At 38.5% G+C, this 20,740-nt stretch overlaps 1 protein-coding gene across 1 annotated transcript in view; it reads left to right on the forward strand.

The window, feature by feature from the left end:
- Window positions 1-8,231: 8,231 nt before the first annotated feature.
- Window positions 8,232-20,740, forward strand: part of LOC122842632 — an 88,492-nt gene continuing 75,983 nt past the window's right edge. The window contains exon 1 of the mRNA XM_044136684.1: window positions 8,232-9,104. Within this exon, the coding sequence (XP_043992619.1) occupies window positions 8,994-9,104 (111 nt within the window). The 5' untranslated portion in view covers window positions 8,232-8,993. The remainder of the gene's footprint in view (window positions 9,105-20,740) is intronic.

The following is a 20,740-nucleotide window of genomic DNA, read 5'->3' on the forward strand; positions in this document are numbered from 1 at the left end:
TAACTTGCTGCTGGTACATATGAATTCCCCAACAGTGAGAAAATACAGGACTTTCTGTTTTATTCTGCTCTAAACTCCATCATCCAAACTAACACAACATGCTGTTAAGACCCTTGAGAAGTCACTTCTAACGTACATGCTAATGCTCAATGCTAATACACATGTCGTGTATCTGCATCCTAAATCTGGATGCAGATACAGTCAAACACTCCTTCATTTGGCTCAGACACAGAGGAAAAACCAGAAGTTAACCATGGTGACTAAACAGGAGGACTGCTGGAATAGAGTGGTTATTGAACTGGTGTGATGTGAGGACATCAACGGGCTTCTTGTACTGAAAGAGAACACAGAAAGTAAAAGATAAATTTTGTGCTGACAGCCAACAAGCACGTTCCCCTCAGTGCTCCGGCTGTTTACTTCCTGTACAAGCTCCATGCTTTCTCTCCAGGCCCCTCCAGTCTTCTGATCAAGGTTTTCTACTGAAAACACCTGAGTACTGTACTGAGTTCACAACAGCCTGTCTCTGAAGAGCAGGAAAGCTGTAAGGTTTGACTGTTCCAAATCCCACCTGTAGACTTCTTCTCTAAGATATTTTCTCTTTGACCAGTACAATTTTCATCTTATTTTTCTTTCAGCTTGCATTTTATTTCTAACCCTCTATTACATCTAAAGGACTTCAAATTATATGTTTTGAAAAGTGCTCAGGAACTAAACCTTTACTTATTTACTTTCTTATGAAGCTCATCTCATAGGTGAACACACAAAATGTTACATTATGATCTACAGTATCATTTCCCTCAGGTTTTGTACTAGATTTTGAGTTTCTCTAAACTTGCTGACCTTGGCTATTTTGATGGGTCTGCAGCTGTAGAATCTATTTATCATCCACAGACTGAAAACCTACAGTGGAATTAATATTTTTTAACAGCAGCAGTTTCGATTGTATCATGATGTTTTATTCAATGCTCTGAAACTGTCCCTTGAGTAATTTAGATTCTTCTTCTTTGTTGTTATTACAGATTTTATGTTTACATGTATATTTGGAAGGTTGTATTTTTCTTTACGGACCTTTGAGTATTTTTCAGGCCAAATGTAAAATCCTCTGTTTGCTGGATGACATGGTTGTCAGTCAAAGTTTAATTTGAGTGCTGCAAACACATCATCTCCTCCTAGAGTCCATGACTGATTGTTTGACATCTACAACATGGCAGCAGGCCATGAAGGGAGAAACACTCTTTGAAGCTTGGCCACTCTTTGACATGTCAGGACAGAAAGTCAGAAACAGAAGAGGATGAACTTCCAACCGATCAGTGTGTTCCATCACCGCAACACACTGATCACCAGGGCCCAGTGTGGGAAAATCCACAGGATTTGGTTTTCTCATTAATTGCTTATTCATTTAACTGTATTGATGTTCATTTCCAGCCATTTCCTAAAATCCTTTTTTTTTCTTTGCCCATTTGTTCACGCTACTAATTAAATGCGATTGCAGTCTGTGTGAATGGTTTACGACTCCAAAACGACCAGCGAGTGCAGAAAAGTGTTGATGTCACACAGCAGCAATGGCCGCCGCCGTCTATGGATGGATTTTAGAGTTGTTGATCAATGGCAGCCAACATGATCAGAACACAAATAAGCAAAAACCTGATAGCAGCGGCCTTTAGTGGAACAGTGACTGCACCTTCACTGCTTCACTGACACGGGCTTCTTTCAGAATTTCGTAATCATAATTTTCAGCCATTGTTTACATCTGGCTTCCTCTGGCACAGAATTAAGACGGCCGTCTCATGTCACCGTCGTAAAAGTCAGAAGAAATGCGACATGCCTGTCCAACCGTCTTCCTTCTCCCCTGTATCAGATGGTAATCAGAATAAGAGAAGATCTTGTCAAACACAGATTCATCACCAGAGTCTGATGAAATCTGGAGAACTATTTGACTTCTATCTGCTGAATCATTACATTGTGAACATGTATGGGGAAATTATTCTTTCCCCAAGCTTTCATGTCTTTTGTTCTCAAAACTTCTAATACTTTTGGCTACATTTATATTTTGAAAGCAGTACTTCGTGTCTTTCTTCTCAAAACTTGTAATGATTACTGTGGTGGATGCTCCTCCCACCACCACATCGTGTTAGTATTTTTCTTTATATTATATTTTAGTTTACGTGTTTAAGCTAGTTATTTCATTTAGATATACATTTTCTAATGGGTGCACACTTTAGTTAATGTCTGTCTGAATGGTGTACTTACACTTGTGTTTCGTTTGAGGTGCTGCTGATTCAAAACAGCTGGAGGAGGAAACTTGGAGCGTACCATTTGTCTTGAAAGGAGGAGACTTGTTTCAAGTTGTTTTTAATTAGTTAATCTTGTCACTTAAATATTCACTTATTATTGTTTCTGTTAAGTAAAAGTTAGTTTTGCTTTATTTGTTTCATAGAATGCTTTAGTTAATTTTGTATTTATTTATTCTTTTGTTATGTCCCTCAAGTGATAGATTTAGGTTACTCCACCCCTATTTAAGCAGCCTTTTGTTCTTTGTTAGGAAGGTCAGTTTTGTTTGTGTTCAGTTAGAGTTCAGTTGACCTCAGTTAAATTGGGCCCAAGATTGTTATTTATTCTTTGATTTATTTTTGCATTGAATTTTTATGTTTTGTTTGCTATTTTGGAAAAATTAAATTGAAATTTTTTCTAATTTGAACTCTTTTTGTCCTCGTTTGAGTCGGGTCCATCACAGTTGGTGTCAGGAGTGGGATTCTCATATGCTTCTGGAGACGTCCTCTCCATGAAAAGCTCTTTCTGCAAACCGGACACCGGAGAGGTCTGTCTCCTGTGTGGCATCTGATGTGCAGCTTCAGGTAGCTCAGGGACCCGAATCTTTTCCCACATTCAGAGCATCGGAACGAGTTCAGAACATTAGACCCTATGTCGTTCAGAGGATTTTCATGATCCTGGATTACGTCACACTCCTCATCTGCAGGGTCAGGTTTTGGTGCCATCAAGTCTGAATTAGTGTAACCGATATCAGTCTCAGGTTCTCCACTGTCGTCTTCCTCCAGAATAATTACGATTTCTTCAGTCTGGCTGTCATGAAGCTCAGAAGACTGAGCTTCCACCTCTTGTTCTTCTGTCTTCACATGGACAGAACCACTAAACATGTTGGTGCTTTCAACTTCCTTTTGTTCCTTTTTAAACTGGAGGCTCTTTGGTTCCTCCTGGTCGACTGTGGAGCTTTTCTCCAGCTGTTGCTGCTCAGAGTGAAGCTTCATCAACATCTGCTGGACATCTGAACAACCTGCTTTGCCATGCAGCCCTACAAGTTTGAGGTGCATCACATCCCTGGCAGACAAAACATTACTGCTGACTACTTGTCCTGCTGTGCCAGCGAGCCTTCAGAGGAGGGGGAGTGTGTGGTGGATGCTCCTCCCACCACCACATCGTGTTAGTATTTTTCTTTATATTATATTTTAGTTTACGTGTTTAAGCTAGTTATTTCATTTAGATATACATTTTCTAATGGGTGCACACTTTAGTTAATGTCTGTCTGAATGGTGTACTTACACTTGTGTTTCGTTTGAGGTGCTGCTGATTCAAAACAGCTGGAGGAGGAAACTTGGAGCGTACCATTTGTCTTGAAAGACTGAAGGAGGAGACTTGTTTCAAGTTGTTTTAATTAGTTAATCTTGTCACTTAAATTTTCACTTATTATTGTTTCTGTTAAGTAAAAGTTAGTTTTGCTTTATTTGTTTCATAGAATGCTTTAGTTAATTTTGTATTTATTTATTCTTTTGTTATGTCCCTCAAGTGATAGATTTAGGTTACTCCATCCCTATTTAAGCAGCCTTTTGTTCTTTGTTAGGAAGGTCAGTTTTGTTTGTTCAGTTAGAGTTCAGTTGACCTCAGTTAAATTGGGCCCAAGATTGTTATTTATTCTTTGATTTATTTTTGCATTGAATTTTTATGTTTTGTTTGCTATTTTGGAAAAATTAAATTGAAATTTTTTCTAATTTGAACTCTTTTTGTCCTCTTTTGAGTCGGGTCCATCACAATTACATCATGGGGGGCATTAGGGCAGAAAAGTTCCCACATAAACATGTAGTCAATTCATGTCAGACTGACAAACAGATTGACTGGTAGATTAGCAAACATAAGTTATTACTGTTTTGTAAATAATATGTCAGCTTAAGTTAAAATCTACTTCACATGTCTATGGTTCCAAGAAATGTTAAGCGGTAAAAAGTAAGTAAAAGCCATAAGTTATTAGGCTGCTGAACTATGGAACTTTCTTCTAGTTTGGATTCAGGAGTGAGACACCTTCTCTAACACCAGGATTAATAACTCTCTCTTTTTCTCAGTAAAACTCCCAGGGATCTTAGAACACTTTTAAAATTGGTGGAGTTGCATGAGCCACCCACGCTCTCCTCCAACTAACTGGTCCACTGTGGAATTGGAGGCTGCAGAGATGAGGGGCCTTGGTGGGCTTGTTCCACATTCCGGTGAGCAGTGAGGGAAAACGGTCTGACAGCAGGAGGAAAGGTGTCATCGCAGAAAGAGGTAGCCTGTCACAGTGGTCACACCTTACTGGGCCATTAACATAAATGTACACCGGAAAAATAAAAAACACCTAAAGTTACACGGGTAATGCATTTCTTTGAATTTATTTTTGTATTTACAACAATCAGTATGGACAGAAGAAAATGGGTAGAGGTGATGAGAGGATCAAGTTTAATGCAGTCATTTATGGAAGAGGAAATTTAAGCTACAAAAAACTTCATACTCATAAATACAATAATCCTAATAACCCTGTCAAAGTACAGGACAGTTAGGCTCCAGTTTTGCTCAAAATTCACAGATCGAACTGCATCTCCCAGCATTCATAGTTTTATAACAACATTCCACTGAAAGAATTGAAGTTATAAGGATGCCTGGTTAGAATAGAATAGAATAGTTTAGACATTGTTCCTTAAGACTGGTTTAATGTGAGGTATTTTGGTTAAAGGGCTTATTGGGTAAATGTTTTACTGTAAAGTTCAACTATTTTGTTAATATATTCTCATACTTATTAATAAAGTTCTTTGCACCTTTCTGGTACACTAGTATTCACTCCTTCATACGTTGTGCTGAGGGTATCAGGTCACCTAATGGGGATATTTTCAGGAGACCTGAATGTGTTTGGCTAATGATTCCTGATAATCAGGTGATGCACTGGACATGTTTAACTAAAGAAACCGTAACATTATTTATAATGTTGTTTGTTGTTGTGGTTTCTGTTTTTTTTCTCTCTTTCTGCAGGTTCAGAAGCAGACTTCTATTTCTTATAATGTAAGAAAATGAGGGAAAGTAAACACAGACTCTTGGAAATGTAAATGTCACATTAAAACTTCATGGCAAAAGCAAACAGAATTACAGTATGTATTTAGATATTTTTGTGTTAGTTCCTGAAGATTAGTTCCTCTAAGATTATTTCTTAATAAAATGACAACCTAATGTGTCTGAATGCAAATGCACATTAGGCTTTTTGGATTTTAGTTTGCTGAAAAACGTAAAACTAAGTATAATCATTCTGCTTCTGAGTTACACTCTTCTCTCTGCTTCTTTGTCTCATTAAGAAAATCATCTTAAGCTCATTCAATAATGTTATAAATGGAAAAAGCAGAAATTCATCAAAACAACATTTTCCTGACCTCATTTGTGATTTTTGTAGGCCATTTTTAAATTTTAAAATGTTAAATTTACCTGAGTATGGAATACATTTTGAACCCTTGTTAGTTTTTCAGTCGGTGGAGGTTCTGAAGCTGAGACAGCTTGAGTCTGGCCAGCTCAGCCTGGCAAAGCTGCTCCCTCTGTGTCTTCTCTGTGTCTCAGTTTTGTTCCTTTTACTAGGCCATATGTTTCCTTCTCACATGCAGTCTAACTCAACCTACACCTCAGTCTAACCACAGAAGATACTGTTAGACTGAGGATAAATAATGTTTAGGGATCATTCTGACTTTTAGTGACAACCTTCAATGTTTTCATAATTTGCCCAGTGCAGGTCAAAGGTAAAATATGCAAATTTGCATCTTCATTGCATCCATTTTTCAGAGCTGCTTTCACTGATTAGTTTTCTCTGGAGGAATGAGAAAATAAATGGTCCGTTTTAATATAAATCCCTAACTTCTCAAAGAGCACATTAAGATTCACTTCTCTGGAAAGTAAACAGGAAGTGAAACCTTAATTCACTTCTAACGGGACAAACGTTGGTTCTTCTGATAAGAGAAAAAAAACATGTTTTGAAGAGAGAATATGAGCTTCAGAATGGGAAGTTCACAGATTTATGAAAGAGAAAGAACATAAAAATGATTAGATAAAGGAATTGGCAACCAGTCGGTTTCTTGTGATTTATAAGGGGCTGAATATCGGAGGCCTGAAATTATAACGAGCCAAGAATCCTCTTTTCTGTCTGTTTTAAGGAGACATTTGTCTTCTATTTTTGAGCTGTCTCTGTCATAAATGAATTAAAGTCTTTTTAGAACATAGACACAGACAGCTCAAAGGCCTTGTAGAGGAGAAGGTTCTGTGGTTCCTTTCAACTAAACCTTAAAGTCTTATAAATATTAGAGCTGGATTATTAGATTATTTATTATAAACAAGGCAAGGGGGATTTTTAACTCAGGAAAAAAAAAATAGTGCCTGGGTTACTTTTAAATTCTAAAACACAGAATCTTCAGAGGATAGAGACTTATTTTCATGCCTGGTATTTAAAATGCTCTTGTTTTAAATCTAAAGAACTAGATGTTGTCTTGCCTCTATAAAATCCCTGAGACTTTGTTTCAATTCTCCAAGTACTGGAATCTTAGCCCACATTTTTTTTCTTAAACATGAAAAACACCACAAAAGTTAACATTTTATGTCCACTTAAATATATAATATAAAAGCTAAAGGCTTTGAGGGAGTCCACTCCACTGGGTCACCCAGATCCTGATGCAGAATGGACTGAACAGCTTCATCCACTTCCTCCTCTGCCACTTCCAAACTACAACTACCACAATTCTAAACGAGCGTAGAAACTCGACATCATCGTTCACATCTCCTCCTTCTGTTTGCTGGCTGACCAGGGTGAAATTCACCCTGTGAAATTCAGCTCAATGGGAGAAATCCCAGACAAAGCCCTGAAGGGAGATGAAATTTGAGCTGAACTGCATCGGATGACAGCCAGGCTAGAACTGGGCATGTTGGCAGTTAAATGTGTCTTCCAATTCATGTTCCACTGAAAGTGGATCATAAATTGTTTTTGTTGTGGGATTTTCACTGATTAATGTGGTGAATAAATGTGGCGCTTTGATTAGGTTAGCTAATTTCTGTTGTCATGATTTGTTGTAATTTTCCACTTTATGTCTCACCAGAAGTAGAAGCATTGCTACTTTTTCCAAAAAGCTTTAAAATGTCTTTCCTTTGTGTTTTATTCTTTATTTATATGACTAGACTTTATCATTAATGGTAAAATTGACATCAAATATGACCCCAAAGCTGCTGCTAAGAGCCACAAACAGACCTCAGAAATGTGAAGATTTTCCATCACTTGATTATAACAGCAGAATCTCCAAACCACTTACTTTTTTGGTCTTATATTTCAGTCAGCTCTTTAAAAATCTTAAATTTGACATGTTGAAACCTGCAGATAGCCTGTTACAATGGCAATTAATGTCTTCAACTAATGTAAGAATGAGTATCTGTAGTTAATCTAACAAATAATACAATTTCTTTAACAGTTGTCCATTGTAATGTTTAGAAATGAATTTTTAAATACATTTCTATCTTGATCCCAGTCTTAGATTTCAATTATTATGACCTTATAAAGTCTTTAACTTGAATTGGTGAGACTTAAAAACCAGCAAAAATAATTATATTTGAATAAATTTGATTTGTCTTTTATGCTAAATGAAGAGAAAAATTCTCATTTTCACTCAAGAAGAAAAAAAAAAAAAGCAAAACAACTCTTTATTGTAAATCGTGTGGTTGTCGAAGGTAATTTCCCGCCTTGCCAGCTGTGGGTAAACGTCCAGGCACCGTGGCGTGGATTCAGACTGTCTCCTGCTGCTTCGCTCTCCTCTTCTCCGTGTCTTCGCTCTGTGCGATCCCCGCTAACCAGTAGGTGGAGCTTGTCTCCTTTGGCTTGAGAGAAAGAGAGAAGGAGATGATTAAAGGCAGAAGAAAGACAGCAGGAGGAGAGGCAGGGAGGGATGGAGGAGAGAGAGGAAAAAGGAGAGAGAGGGAGCAAGCGTCAGCACTCCATGTGTTAAAAGGGCAGATGGTAACGGCGGGGTAACTGAGGAGCAAACCACTCTGCCGGCCACAGAGCCAGAGATCAGCGGAGGGAGGGAGGAGCGCGAGCACATGCGGAGGAGAGGAGCATCTGAGAGGAAGCTGCACGCGCTGCTCTGACAGGAAGGACAGGACTGAGAGGGAGAAAGTAGCCCTGCTTGATACTTAGACAAAGAGCGAGGAGAAACACCAGGGAACTGAGGAAGAGGAGGAGATAGTTAGAGCAACTGCGAGACTGATCAATTTCACCAAGAAATTTAGACTCAGCGGAAAAGACACAGAGGGAGGGAGAGGGTAGTCAGCGACGGGGAAGGATGGATGAATAAGAGATGGGTGAAAAGACTTAAAGAGAAATATTTAACTGGAGACAGGGACAACTAGCAAATCCAGAAAAGACGGAGAAAGCATCTCAGAAAAGCCGAGGAGGAACAGAGGGTGAAATATTTACGAGGACCCGGGCGCTGAAAGGAGGGAGTCAGAGCTGGGGAGGAACTTCCAAAAAACTCTGAGAAGAGAGAGAATAAATCAGTGCAAGCAGAGAGGAAAACCGAGCTGCTCCTCCTCTTCTCCGTCTACTTCCTAATAAAAGCCAACGAGCAGGAGAAGCACAGCAGAAGGAAGAGAAGGAAGTTTCAAGATTTGAAAAAAAGAGCTAGATAGGTATTTAACCTCATGAAAGTCGACTTTATCCAATGGCGTGCTACTACATCGTGATCAGTTCCACCCACCTGCGTGACGGACAGCTGAGGAGCATCAAGGGGGTGTTCAGGGGACCAATAGGAGCCAGCGGCCAGAGGAACACGGTAAGGCCTCGCGCTTACTTTGCTCTCCCTCCGTTAACCTGCAGAGAAGAGTTGAATCAGGTTGAACTCCGGGCTGCGTTCACCTGACGTAAATCCACGCTAATCTGGAACGCACGCGCGTCTTAGTTTTCTTTCTTTTTGAATGTATTTCTTCTCCTGCCGGGAAATCATTACCTCTTAATTATCATTACTTAAACCCCTCCCACTCACTTGATTGCCAGGTTCTTAATCATTCTTTGAGAGGAGTTAATTAATTGCCACTTCCATTAGGGTTAATTGAGAGGCAGGAAGATCCAGATGGGGATGAAGGGGGGGAGAAAGGGGGGTCCCCTGTCACTGGAGAGCTCCTCTCGCGCTTCGTCTATTTGTAACAGTCTATACACGCACTCTCTCAGGTGTATAATGCGGCAGTTAACATAAATATAATAAAGTAGTGCGTTGAATGTATACCACGCTTTCTGCTTAAACCGAAAAAATTCTAACCGCACTTAATTAATCTCTTGATGTAAATTAGTGGAGAGGAATATCTGTGGAGTCATGGAGCTGCGGGGGAGGATTTGAACCAGAGATGAGTCACACTCCTTACTTTTTTAAATAGCTAAAACTAAACCTTGTGCTTCATCGGCTCTAAATGCAGCAGCCAAGCGTAATTACAGCGAGTCCTTGTAGAGATGCAACAAACCCAAAGAAGAAGAAGAAAAAAAACCTTCCAGCTTCAAAGAGACGTTCAGGAGGAGGGCGTAATACCTGGGCTACAGTAAGCTCATTAGGCAGAAAATGTGCTTAATTTAAAAGAAAATGTAGAAATAAGGCACTTTTCCTAATATGTCACTTAATTCTCAATTAACCAAACATTATAAATGATCAAATGCTTAAATATTATCTGCTTTCATGAGTGTGGTATCAAAGTTGAGGGAGAGGATGAGGATCAGAAAGTTAAGTTTCATCTGGATGTGGCATGAACACTGCCCCGAGGAAGAGAAAAAAAAAAATCTGCTTTTTTAAATCAAATAGAACAACCACTGACGTGTGGATTAGTCCACTAAGGTTTAAACAAAATAAATATTTCAGTGTTTGAGCTACAAATGATGAAAGTATATAAATGTTCTTAAAAATGTGAAACTGCCCTAACTAGTAATCTAATCAGAAACCAGCTCCTGGGTTATTAGCAAGTCAAAATGATTGACATATTTTATCACAGTCCTGGACTGGACGTGAAAACTGATTTTTATTTTTCCTGAGTGATTCTGATGTCCTGTTTAAAACGTTCGCCCTGGGCGATGAGCCACATAAAGAGCAGTTGCTATTTGTGATTTTTGTTAAGTTTTTCTTTATTATAACAACAGGGACTGTGGGGAGTCATCTCAGTCTGGAAATGATCTGGCAATGTTTGCAGCCACCCAGATGATACAAAAAGCAAAACAGGAATTGGGAAGAAGAGATAATGGTAGAAATGAGAAGCAGTAATGAACTGATATTGAGTTGTTAAAGTGACTCAGAATTAAACTAAGACTGGTGATGGAGGGAGATTAGCTAGTTTTCTTTACACAAAGTACTAGTTTTGTCTTGAACTTCTTTTTTATAGCACTCAGAATTACATTTTATCTGAATTAGCAGTGCATAAAACAACTGAATGTTTATGAAACCATTTAAAACATGTAGTACATATTACAGCTGCATTATTGTTGGGGGGATAAGTTTTGAAGACGGGGAAGAGTGGGATGGTAATCAGAAACGTAAGGAATGAAGAGAATGAGTCGGATGAAAGTGCTAACAAAGGAGGCAGTGGAGGATGAGTTGAAAGAAAAATTGTTCAAAAGGAGACGAGAAAGATGACTGCTATAAGACGGAGACACAAAGAGGAATACGGAAGATGGGTGAGATGATAATACATCAAAAAGAGGGATGAGTGTGACAACAAGGTTGTAAATAAAGGATGAGGTAGATGAGTGGGGTGAAACGTGGCCACAAAAAGAATAAGATGGATGAATGTAATGGAAAAAAAGAATGAAGAGTGATAAAAAGAAACAGGGAGGAGGTGGATGGGCGTAAAGACAGGACTGTGAAGAAGTATAAGTGGGACAAAACACTGGTATTAAAATGATGAGTGGGATGAAAAACTGGCATAAAAATAAGGAGGATGAATGTTAAAACAGAATGATATAGAGATAAGGTGGATCATTGGGATGGAAAGGGATCAGAACAAAAATAATGAGAATGAAATGTATGAAAAAGCATTAAAAGAGGGATGAAGAAGATTAGTTGGATGAAGACATTGAAGGCAGGGATCCGGAAAATTAATGTGATGAATAGATATAACAAAAGAAGATTGTGGTGGATGAGTCTGAAATTAGAGCTGTAGATAGGATAGGGATGAGTAGGATGAAAAGGAGGGTAGAAAGTAGGACGACTGTAAAGAAGGAATCACGGTAAAGGATGAGTGTGATGAACAGGGCTCACAAAGCATAAGCATGAAAGCTAAAGCTAATGTTGCCTTGGAAAAAATCTCATACTTTTGTGAAGTTGTCATATTAGCTCAAACCATTTAATTCTGACATCTCCACTGTATATCTGACCTCTAAAAATCATAAATTATGACGACATTTAATGATGGTATGATGAAGCTAAGTCGTCAGGGGAGATTCACGGTCCTGGCACGCTCTAGCAGAATCAATGAAATTCTCAGCTGTAGCTCTAAAGGTTTCAGCATGTTGCATTAAAATATCAAAAGAAAGCGTATTCTATTAAAAACGGGCCGGCATGATCAATATTGGCATTTCCACTGTTCAGTGGAAGCGCTACGTGAGAAAGGTTAAAGGGTCTTTTTCTACAGTCTTGTAGGCCGAGTGAGAAGCAGAAAATGCTGCAGAATGAACACAATCAGATTTTTTCAATGATGAGAGAAACACCTTGTTTTATGGTCAATGCTCTTCACCAGACATGTTGCTAAATATGCTAGTAACATGACCTTAGCATGCTAAGGTCATGAATGAAGTCTTACACAGAACTACCAAGTTAAAGCAATCATGATTTTCATTTTGATGAACTGTGAAGAATGAAGTACCTGTTGATCTGTAACCCAGAACAATTTCCACTGTACTTCAGCTGCACTGCTCATGCAAGTTACTCTTTATTCTCAACAGCTTATTTCCTGAAAGCACACTTTGTGACTTCAACAGATGCAGTTTCATGACTGATTCCAATCAACAGTTTTACAGTTCCAGTTTCATGCTCATCATTTGTCCCGTTTTTAGAAACTCTTCTTTTCTCAAGTTTGTCTGTAAGACACCCAAAATCTCCAACCACAGTTCTAATTAATTTCTGTCAAAGGCAAGGGAAAGAAAAAAAAACAGATGCTCACTCACTTCTAACACATTAATTACTGAGCTTCATTAAAGAGATGACAGAGTAATGAAGCTGTTATTGCACCTTCATCAAGACAGAGCTTTTAGATTTAAATAGTATCAAACTAAAAAGCCCCAAAACATTACGAAAACATTTCTGAATTATATGTTCTGCACAAGAAAACCATCTGACTTCAAAGATTTCAACTCTGTTTGTCACCTAAACCAGGAATAGAAAGCTATATCAAGAGTTTTTAATTGGCAAACAACTCCACACGACTATCACCAGTCACCTTGGAGCCTCATCTACCCAAGCTAATTTTATCCCCAACTTCCTTAGCGTGGGCAGGTCTGATGAAATTGCATGAAACGTCTTAAAAATTCAAGTAACATGCTTGGCGCACAGAAAAACGAGGGAGATGCGTTCACGGCGGCACAAGCTGATTGCGTGAGAGTGCAGAAATAGCAGCAGGGTTGGAATCCAAAGAGGAGGGTAGGAATCAGTGGGATGGAGGAGTTTCCTTCATGAAGTTCACGTCCAAGTTTAGATATACTGCTTGAAACGAGTCCAACCACAGTCTTACATTAATTATTCCTTTTTAGGGTGGAGGACTGTTGCTTAGATCATCTGCTTACTAAAAAAACTTCTAGAAACTGATTTAAATGAAAGGGTTATACATCACTGTTTATTCTGCAGTGATATAAGGCAAGGTTTAAGACTCTAGATTATTATGAAAATTGAAGGAGAGAGATTCCCCATATAGTATTTATTTCAGATTTTATCACTGCAGGAGGCAGGATATGGAGGAAACAGGCAGGAGGTTTGGAATTTAACAGCCAGGGGGAGCAGCTGAATAAAGAAGGAGTACAGGAGGGCTGTTTCTATTCCAAGATGGAAATGCTTGTTTCCTGCAAATACTTGCACAGCTAGGACAACTTTCATCCTGCTAAATAATCTCAGTTGTTTGCATGAATACATACATAAGAGGCGGCTGATTTACAACTGAATGTAGTGACTGTTTGGAGCAGCATGTTTGTCATTCTGCATAAAGTTTCAGTAAGAGTTTAAATGTACTAGAGGAAGGTGGCTGGCGTTGGTTGTGCAAATATATATAAAACCCAAAAAAGAAACTTATAGTTCGATGTTGATCCTAATTGAAATATTTAGTTATTTTAAAAATATATGTGCTTTAATCAGGTCCACAGTGTTTAATAGCATAGCAAAAAAATGAATATTTCATATAAAGTCCAGTTTGATTTTGAAAAAGAATATGTATTTATTTTTGGCCCTGCTATGGACTGGTGACCTGTCCAGAATGACCCCACGTCTCGCCTGTTGACCGCTGGAGATTGGCACCAGCAGCCCTCAGGACCTCACTAGGGATAAGCATGTTTGATAATAATAATGGATGGGATATTTATTTTTGATTCCTCTTTTTTAAATTAAAGGGGCCGTACAGAGGCCCAATTTCAAGATGTTAAATTACGTAGTAAAATTTCTTTTAAGTGATATTTGATAATCATACCATTTGTAGAATAACTGAAGGTAACAAAGTTACTTGATCGTGCTATAAAATGATACTGTGTGACTGGAAAACACACAATACTGCACCTTAAGGTAAGTTCTGAAGATGAACATGTGTTGTGATTAATTAAAACCACAACAACAAATACACTAATACTGTTAATTTCACAAAAGCCATTTTTGTAACTCTGATTGAATCGGGCATCATAAGTGAAAAACCATGTAGGAAACGGCTCCTTTCTGACCAGCTCTTACCTCGACTGGTCATAAAATACTAATATCTGCTTTCCAATTAGAAGTCAGTTATGAGCTATCTGCTGCAGGTGATCAACATCCGACTGTGCAGAACCTCACCCCATTGTAAAGCCCAAGCTATTTGTTCAACAGTTATTTGTCTGCTGTTCAGGTGAATCGTTGCACATCAAACATCTCCCAAGTCTGTCCTCCTCAGAGGGAAAAACAAATCCTTCTCCCACTCTGAATCAAGTGGGTTTTTTGTTCATTAATTGGCCTGAATGTGTCAGAGAAAGTTTGGGCAGGATGCCCGCGTCCCTCCGTGTTACTATTCCTGCTGTCAGCCTGGCTCGCCTCAGATCCGCGCCGGGCGGTCCAAATCCTGAAAGCAGCACTAATAATTACTAAAAAAGGAGAGAGATGTAACCCACTCCTGAGAGTCTTCTTCCTGTGCCTCTGCTTGTGTTTACATTTTTTTTTATCAGCTGTCGGAGAATTGTTTTGTACACTTTTCCTAATATCACAGAGGCCAGAGTTTTGTTGCTATCATTCCAGTCAGTATAATTGTGTCCACATCCACCTGACAAAAAGACTTGACATAAATTTCATCCGATCTTTTAATTTTCTCTCAGCTCAAATATCCAACGTTTTCGGCAACCAGTCAGTTCACACAGCTCTCAACTTAAAAAGACCCTCTGATTCTATTAGCGGGTCTTACAAACTGCGTCTTGGTTTATTTGCCTCATCACAGGTCTCTATTAAATGTTGAGTGTTTTCAATTAACATCCACAGATGCTCAGTGTTTTATAAAAGCATTGATGTCCTTGAGCAGCAGGGGTCACACGGTGCAGTCTTCCTCATCTGGTGCTGTTGGTTGTTTTGACATCGGGCCGAACGCCTTCCCCTGACTCTCTGCCTCTGAAGACCTCCACTTGTGTGTTATGATGAGGTTTGAGCTGAGTTGCCAACAAAAGTGGCCACTCGCTCCATAAATTAGCACAGATAAGGACATTCTGTGCGTGCGTGCGCACTATAAGAAAAAAATAAATGCCTGTACCGTCATGAGTTTGTTGGGGTTGCATGTGCAGCCCTGTTTGTATGTTGAGTTGCTGTGATTTTCATGGAATGACTGCGTGTTGTGAGTACAGGGAGTGCTCCATTGACGTGTGAAACATCAGCTATGACTGTGGAGCCATCTGCTGCAACGGAGTGCAAGTGAGCGTGTGTTATAGGTAACATGCGTTTGCAAGACACTACGGTGTGTGTGTGTGCTTGAGTTTACCCAGTCTGACTCCCAACAAGTTGCCTGTTTTAAAATATGTGCATGTCTCCAACTTCGGTATTGGTTCCTACTTGCAATAGGAAGAAAAGCGGGTAAGAGCAGAACCATGTGCTTTATTATTATGCTTTAGGAGTTGTGGCCTCAGCAACAGCAAAAAAAGTGAATCTATTGCTAATGAGGCTATTCACTCTGGATTTCAGCAACAGCCCAAGTAATCCACACAAATTAGCACATAATGTATGTGTAGTAAAATGGAATGCCAATGAATGGGTATTGAACACACCTTTATTTAATACCCTGCAGAACAGCCGGTTTTACTAAAGACAACTTCAGGACATTTGTTGCATTCAGAAAGTAGCCACATGTATTTGTGCAAATAGAATCATTGAAGTTCTTAGAGTCTCGTTTATGCACCTGAAAACTCAGATCTTTCTTCTGATTTGAAGTTGAATTGTGTATTAGCAGCTTTGCTTATTTCCTTGAAACCAGTCAAGAGTTTTCTTGGGTCTGTATTCAGGATCCATTTGATGTGAATTATTCCAAATTTCAAATTTGGAATATATCCCCAATTCCTCATCTAAACTTCAAATTCATAATTTGTGGAAAGTCTCTTTCCTGTTGCAGTCCTCTTTGAAACATTTTGAATCATAAAACAATTAACCAAAAGCAACAGAAATAACACCAGAGGCAAACAGGAAAAGTGACAACATTGATTTGAGCCTGAACAAAATGTAGGTATAGATGACAGATGGATAGACGAAACATACTAAAATAACTCGACTTGAACAAATGGGGATTAGGGAACTGAAACCAGACATTTCACCCTAAAACCATGTGCGGATTCATGAAACGTTTCTACGTTTAATTCAGACCGCTTTGTGAACAAACATGAAGCGCTCTGGAAGCAGGAAGTGGAATGATAAAAATAAAGACTGAGCACAAAATGAAATCAGCTACAGAGACGACTCTGTGACTGAGGCTGAGAACATCTGACAGAACAATGGCAAGGAAGCAACAGGACAGGAGTAAACAGCAGCAACTTCACCTTACAAAGAGGAAGCATAGAAACAAGATATGGTGGAAATAAAACTCACAAACAAAATAATAACAAGCAGACGATTTTATTTAACAAAGAGCTGAATAAATTCCATGTGGTAATTCAAGATTCTTTTTTAAAATCTTGAATATCAAATTCAAGATTTAAGATTTAGTTCAGAAGCTCGAACCAGAACTCGTGGATCAGTACAAATTTAGAAAGCAACTGTATTTTATTTTTAACAGTTCATTGTTAAATGAAGTTTCTGCATCTGAGTTCAGAGGCCAGACTTTCCATAAAATCATAACTAATTTCCCTTTGACACATATTCTGACCTAGTCAAAGTTTTTCATAATAAGTAAAAAAAAATCATTTGAGCATGTTGGAAATAACACTCTCTTTACAACACATACCTTTGAGTCATTTATGAACAGCTTTCTTGTCACAATTTCATGTAAGATGCAGAGTTAACACTTTTCACTTTAATCTTTATATTTTCCTCGTTTAGTAAAGATCTAAACATTTTTAAGCTTGCAAATCGGGCTTCTGCGTGGCAGTACAACTTAGAAAAAAATGAATAAATAACCACCAAAAACATGTTTTGCAAAACCCACAAACTTAAGCTCCACAAAATCATTGAGGATTTAATCTCATCCCCCAGAAAATCCTCATGCTAGGAAGAAAAACCGGAGGCTGCTGCAAAGGGGGCCAGCTCCCATCAGGCTTTAAGAGCCGACCAACGGCGAAGACTTGGTACATATGTTGTTTGTGTTGTCGATTTCTCATAAAATAACCACTGTCGTTTTAAAAGATGTCTAATAGCAGAAACCAGGCAGGAAAAGGAGCATAAGGGCCACGGTGGAGGCGGTGGAACAGCTGTAACCGTTACGTTTCGACCACCAACTTTTGCTTTCACCAAACTCTGAGAGATTTCATTCATGTATGCATCTTGCAGAAAGACAGCTGACTACCAGTTGAAGTCATGAAACATTCCTTTGTGCTCCAGAATCCCCAGTGGCTCAGAGGTTTGTACTTGCCCAAGACTCTCAGGAGTTAGAAAAGCTCGGAGTCGCCGGATGTGGGAGGCTGGCCCTTTAAGAAAAACAACACCCTGAGAGATTAATTTTTTCATCTGAAGATGTTCTTAATGAGTTGTGGGGAGCTGAGCGTTTAAGTATATATTTGTGTAGCGCTGTCGTTACTCAATTACCATGGAAACTGAGGTAGCTCGTTGGAGGTGAGTGGGCGTCAACGCGACTTGGATGAACCTTGAAAATGTGGTGGGAGGGACATGGAGACGGGGGAGAGAGGGGCGGGTAGTCAGAGTAAATGGAAGCAGATGGAGAACAGTAAGAGAAACACTAAGATGATCAGAGGTAAAGTTTTGGTTGCTATGAGAAGTTTGCTATTTTTTAATCTGCTCTGCACCATTCTTCTACTTCCATCTGCCTGGAAAAACTATGCACAGCATGTGTACAACCATGCTGTAAATGTCCATTCTTTTTAAAATTTTGCTGTTTAAGAACTTGGTTATTTCTTTTTTGTTTTTCTTTTTTTGTATCCTCCTGCTTAAAGAACAGATTTATGCTCAAGTTCTCAATAAATACAACTAAAGCACAAGTTGGATTTTCAGGCACCTTTTTGATAAAGCACAAGGTTAGTCTCAGAGCCTGGCTGAATAGTCTGAATAACCTTTTTTTTTTTTTTTTCCTTGAATACTCTTTTTTTTTTTTTTTTTTTTTAAGGTGAAGCAAATCCTGATTTGCCTGTCTAGATTCATATAAATAAGAAATACAAGGTCAGAATTGTGAGTTTGTACATTAAGGGTAAGCAGTTTAAGGTTTGGGGACTTTATCCTTTTTGTCATAAATCCTTATAAGGGAAATTATGTTTTCAATTGAGTGTGGCAAACAACTTCGGTGCTTGATTTTTTTCCCCATCATACATTACTATGTGATGGACTGACAACTTGTACATGATGTACCCCATCATGCATCCAATTACTGCAGGAGATAGGCACCAACCCTTCAACATAACCCTGCATGAATAAGCTTATAGACTTATAAGCTTATAAACTTGCATCTGGGTCCAATACTGTGTGTGTGCATCTCTTTTTGCTGTTGGGTATGAATATATTGTGTTTTTATTTGTATTATCCAGAATGCTTTTTAGGAAGAATGTGAACCTCTGGACCATCATTTGTAAAAAAAAAAAAAAAAAAAGGTTTCTGAAAAACAATATGTGGCTGGACCAACTTTTACACCTCAATTGCAAAGGAGGGAGAATGGAAGAGAAAACATATTGTTATAGCAGAACCTAAAGATTTTCACCTTTGTTTTTGTGATTTTTTTAAAAAAAGAATTATAATCACTGATTTTGTGGTTCTATGTTAGAAATATTTGCAAGGAATTTTGCAAAATTGTTTTCTCATTGAACCCCTTCCAAAATTTACATGACAAAAATGAGAAAAAGTAACAAGCAGATGGATTGGACAAACATTTTTGTTCTCTAAAAAACTTAAATAGCTCAATATTAGCAGATGTTGACATAAGTTCTAAAATTAATTCTATTGTTCAACCATAGGATGTTTGGAAAAATATAAGTGAAAGAGAATAAGTCAAGAACTAGAATGATTACATCAAAGGTAGTGTGTTTATTTATTGCTTATGTCCTTATGTAAATGTGGCTTTTTGATTCTCACCATGTTGATCACAGAATATAACTCTAGAAAAAAATGTGGGAAAATGTTTTTTGAGTGAATTCTGAAACTAAAGGGACTAATAAGCGCTATAACAAGCAAGTATAGCATGTAGTAAGTGTAGATATTAGCAAGCTAATTAGTCAGGTAGTTTTACCGACTAGTTTTAAAACATCATTACTTTAACAAGAGTGGTCAGTGGGGCTCCTGTAGTTTCTAAGCTATCACTGCCCATCTTTAAAGACATGACAGAACCAGAGAAACTCACTTTGTTTGGTATTTCATTAAAATGACAGAACCTTAAAAATGAATGCAACATTTTAGTGGTTTTGAATTAATACGTTTTAATGAAAACATACCTAGTTCCACATGTACAATGAATACCCTCTTATGTATCAAAGAGCAGTCCTCCAGGTTGTGAATCCCAGGAATTGGAAGCACTTGCCGGTTTGTTCACACCTTAATAATCAGTGAGGCCACACATTTGTCTCAGATCCTGTGAGTTGTTGTTGTCTCCCCTACATGGAAAACATGCGAGGTGTTTTGGTCGCACCGTTCAGGGTGTGAATGGTCATGAAAAGTGCCTTGGGAGGCGAGTCAAGCCTGTATCACAATCACAAGCTGAGCTACGGAGAATGTGCTGCTGGGTGCCACCAGGAATATATAAGGGAGACTAAAGAACCACTAAACAAGCGTTGATGTTTAAGAACCAGACCCTCTGGTCAACACTCGGCTGTTCTCTTGCATCTCAATGTACACATAAACTGTTGCTTATAGAAGAGCAAGGAAAACAGAGCTAGAGAGCTGTGGTATCAATGAACATAAAGCTAAGTAACATTTGGAGGGAAGTCATAAATTTTTTGTTTTTTTCTGCTGCTGAATATGTCAATAACAGTAGTGCAGATGTCCCAGTGTTTTGATGCCTAAGGCCTTGTTTACATAGAGGCAGTTATCAGTGAAAATGTAACATTTTTGTTGTGATCCAGCCGCTCTTGTATACGCCACTGACTGTGTAATTTGACGTTTCAAAAACATATTTGCTTAGTGGAAATATACCAATTTCGAAACAACAAAACTCCTAGAACCTAGAAGTTTTGGTTCTAGGAGAAAGTGAGAAATTGGTTTATTTGCCATAACTGTAATGGAAACACTTTTTTCGCATCATACGAGTCATATGATCAACAACTGGATGTTGCAACTTTTGCAAACTATGGAAATGGCAGGAAGCAGTTGGAGGATCGTGGTGCTACATGTTTTTAATGACTTATCGCGAGAATAAGCTTATACACGTGATATTTTAGTTCTGTTTGTTATTTAACAGAAACAGCAATTGCAAAATTGTCTTTTTTCCATATTAGCTGATCATTGACAGCTTTGTGCACATTTGTAGTGGAAACACTTCTGACATCAGTCCTTTTTGAAACCAGGTCTGAAACGGATCCAAGTCTTTTCAGGAAAAGGAATCTGACAGGATTGAAGTGAAATTCATGACATAAAAAAGTGCATAAAGTAAATGC

The sequence above is a fragment of the Gambusia affinis genome, linkage group LG13, assembly GCF_019740435.1.
Source record: "Gambusia affinis linkage group LG13, SWU_Gaff_1.0, whole genome shotgun sequence".
Classification (NCBI taxonomy): domain Eukaryota; kingdom Metazoa; phylum Chordata; class Actinopteri; order Cyprinodontiformes; family Poeciliidae; genus Gambusia; species Gambusia affinis.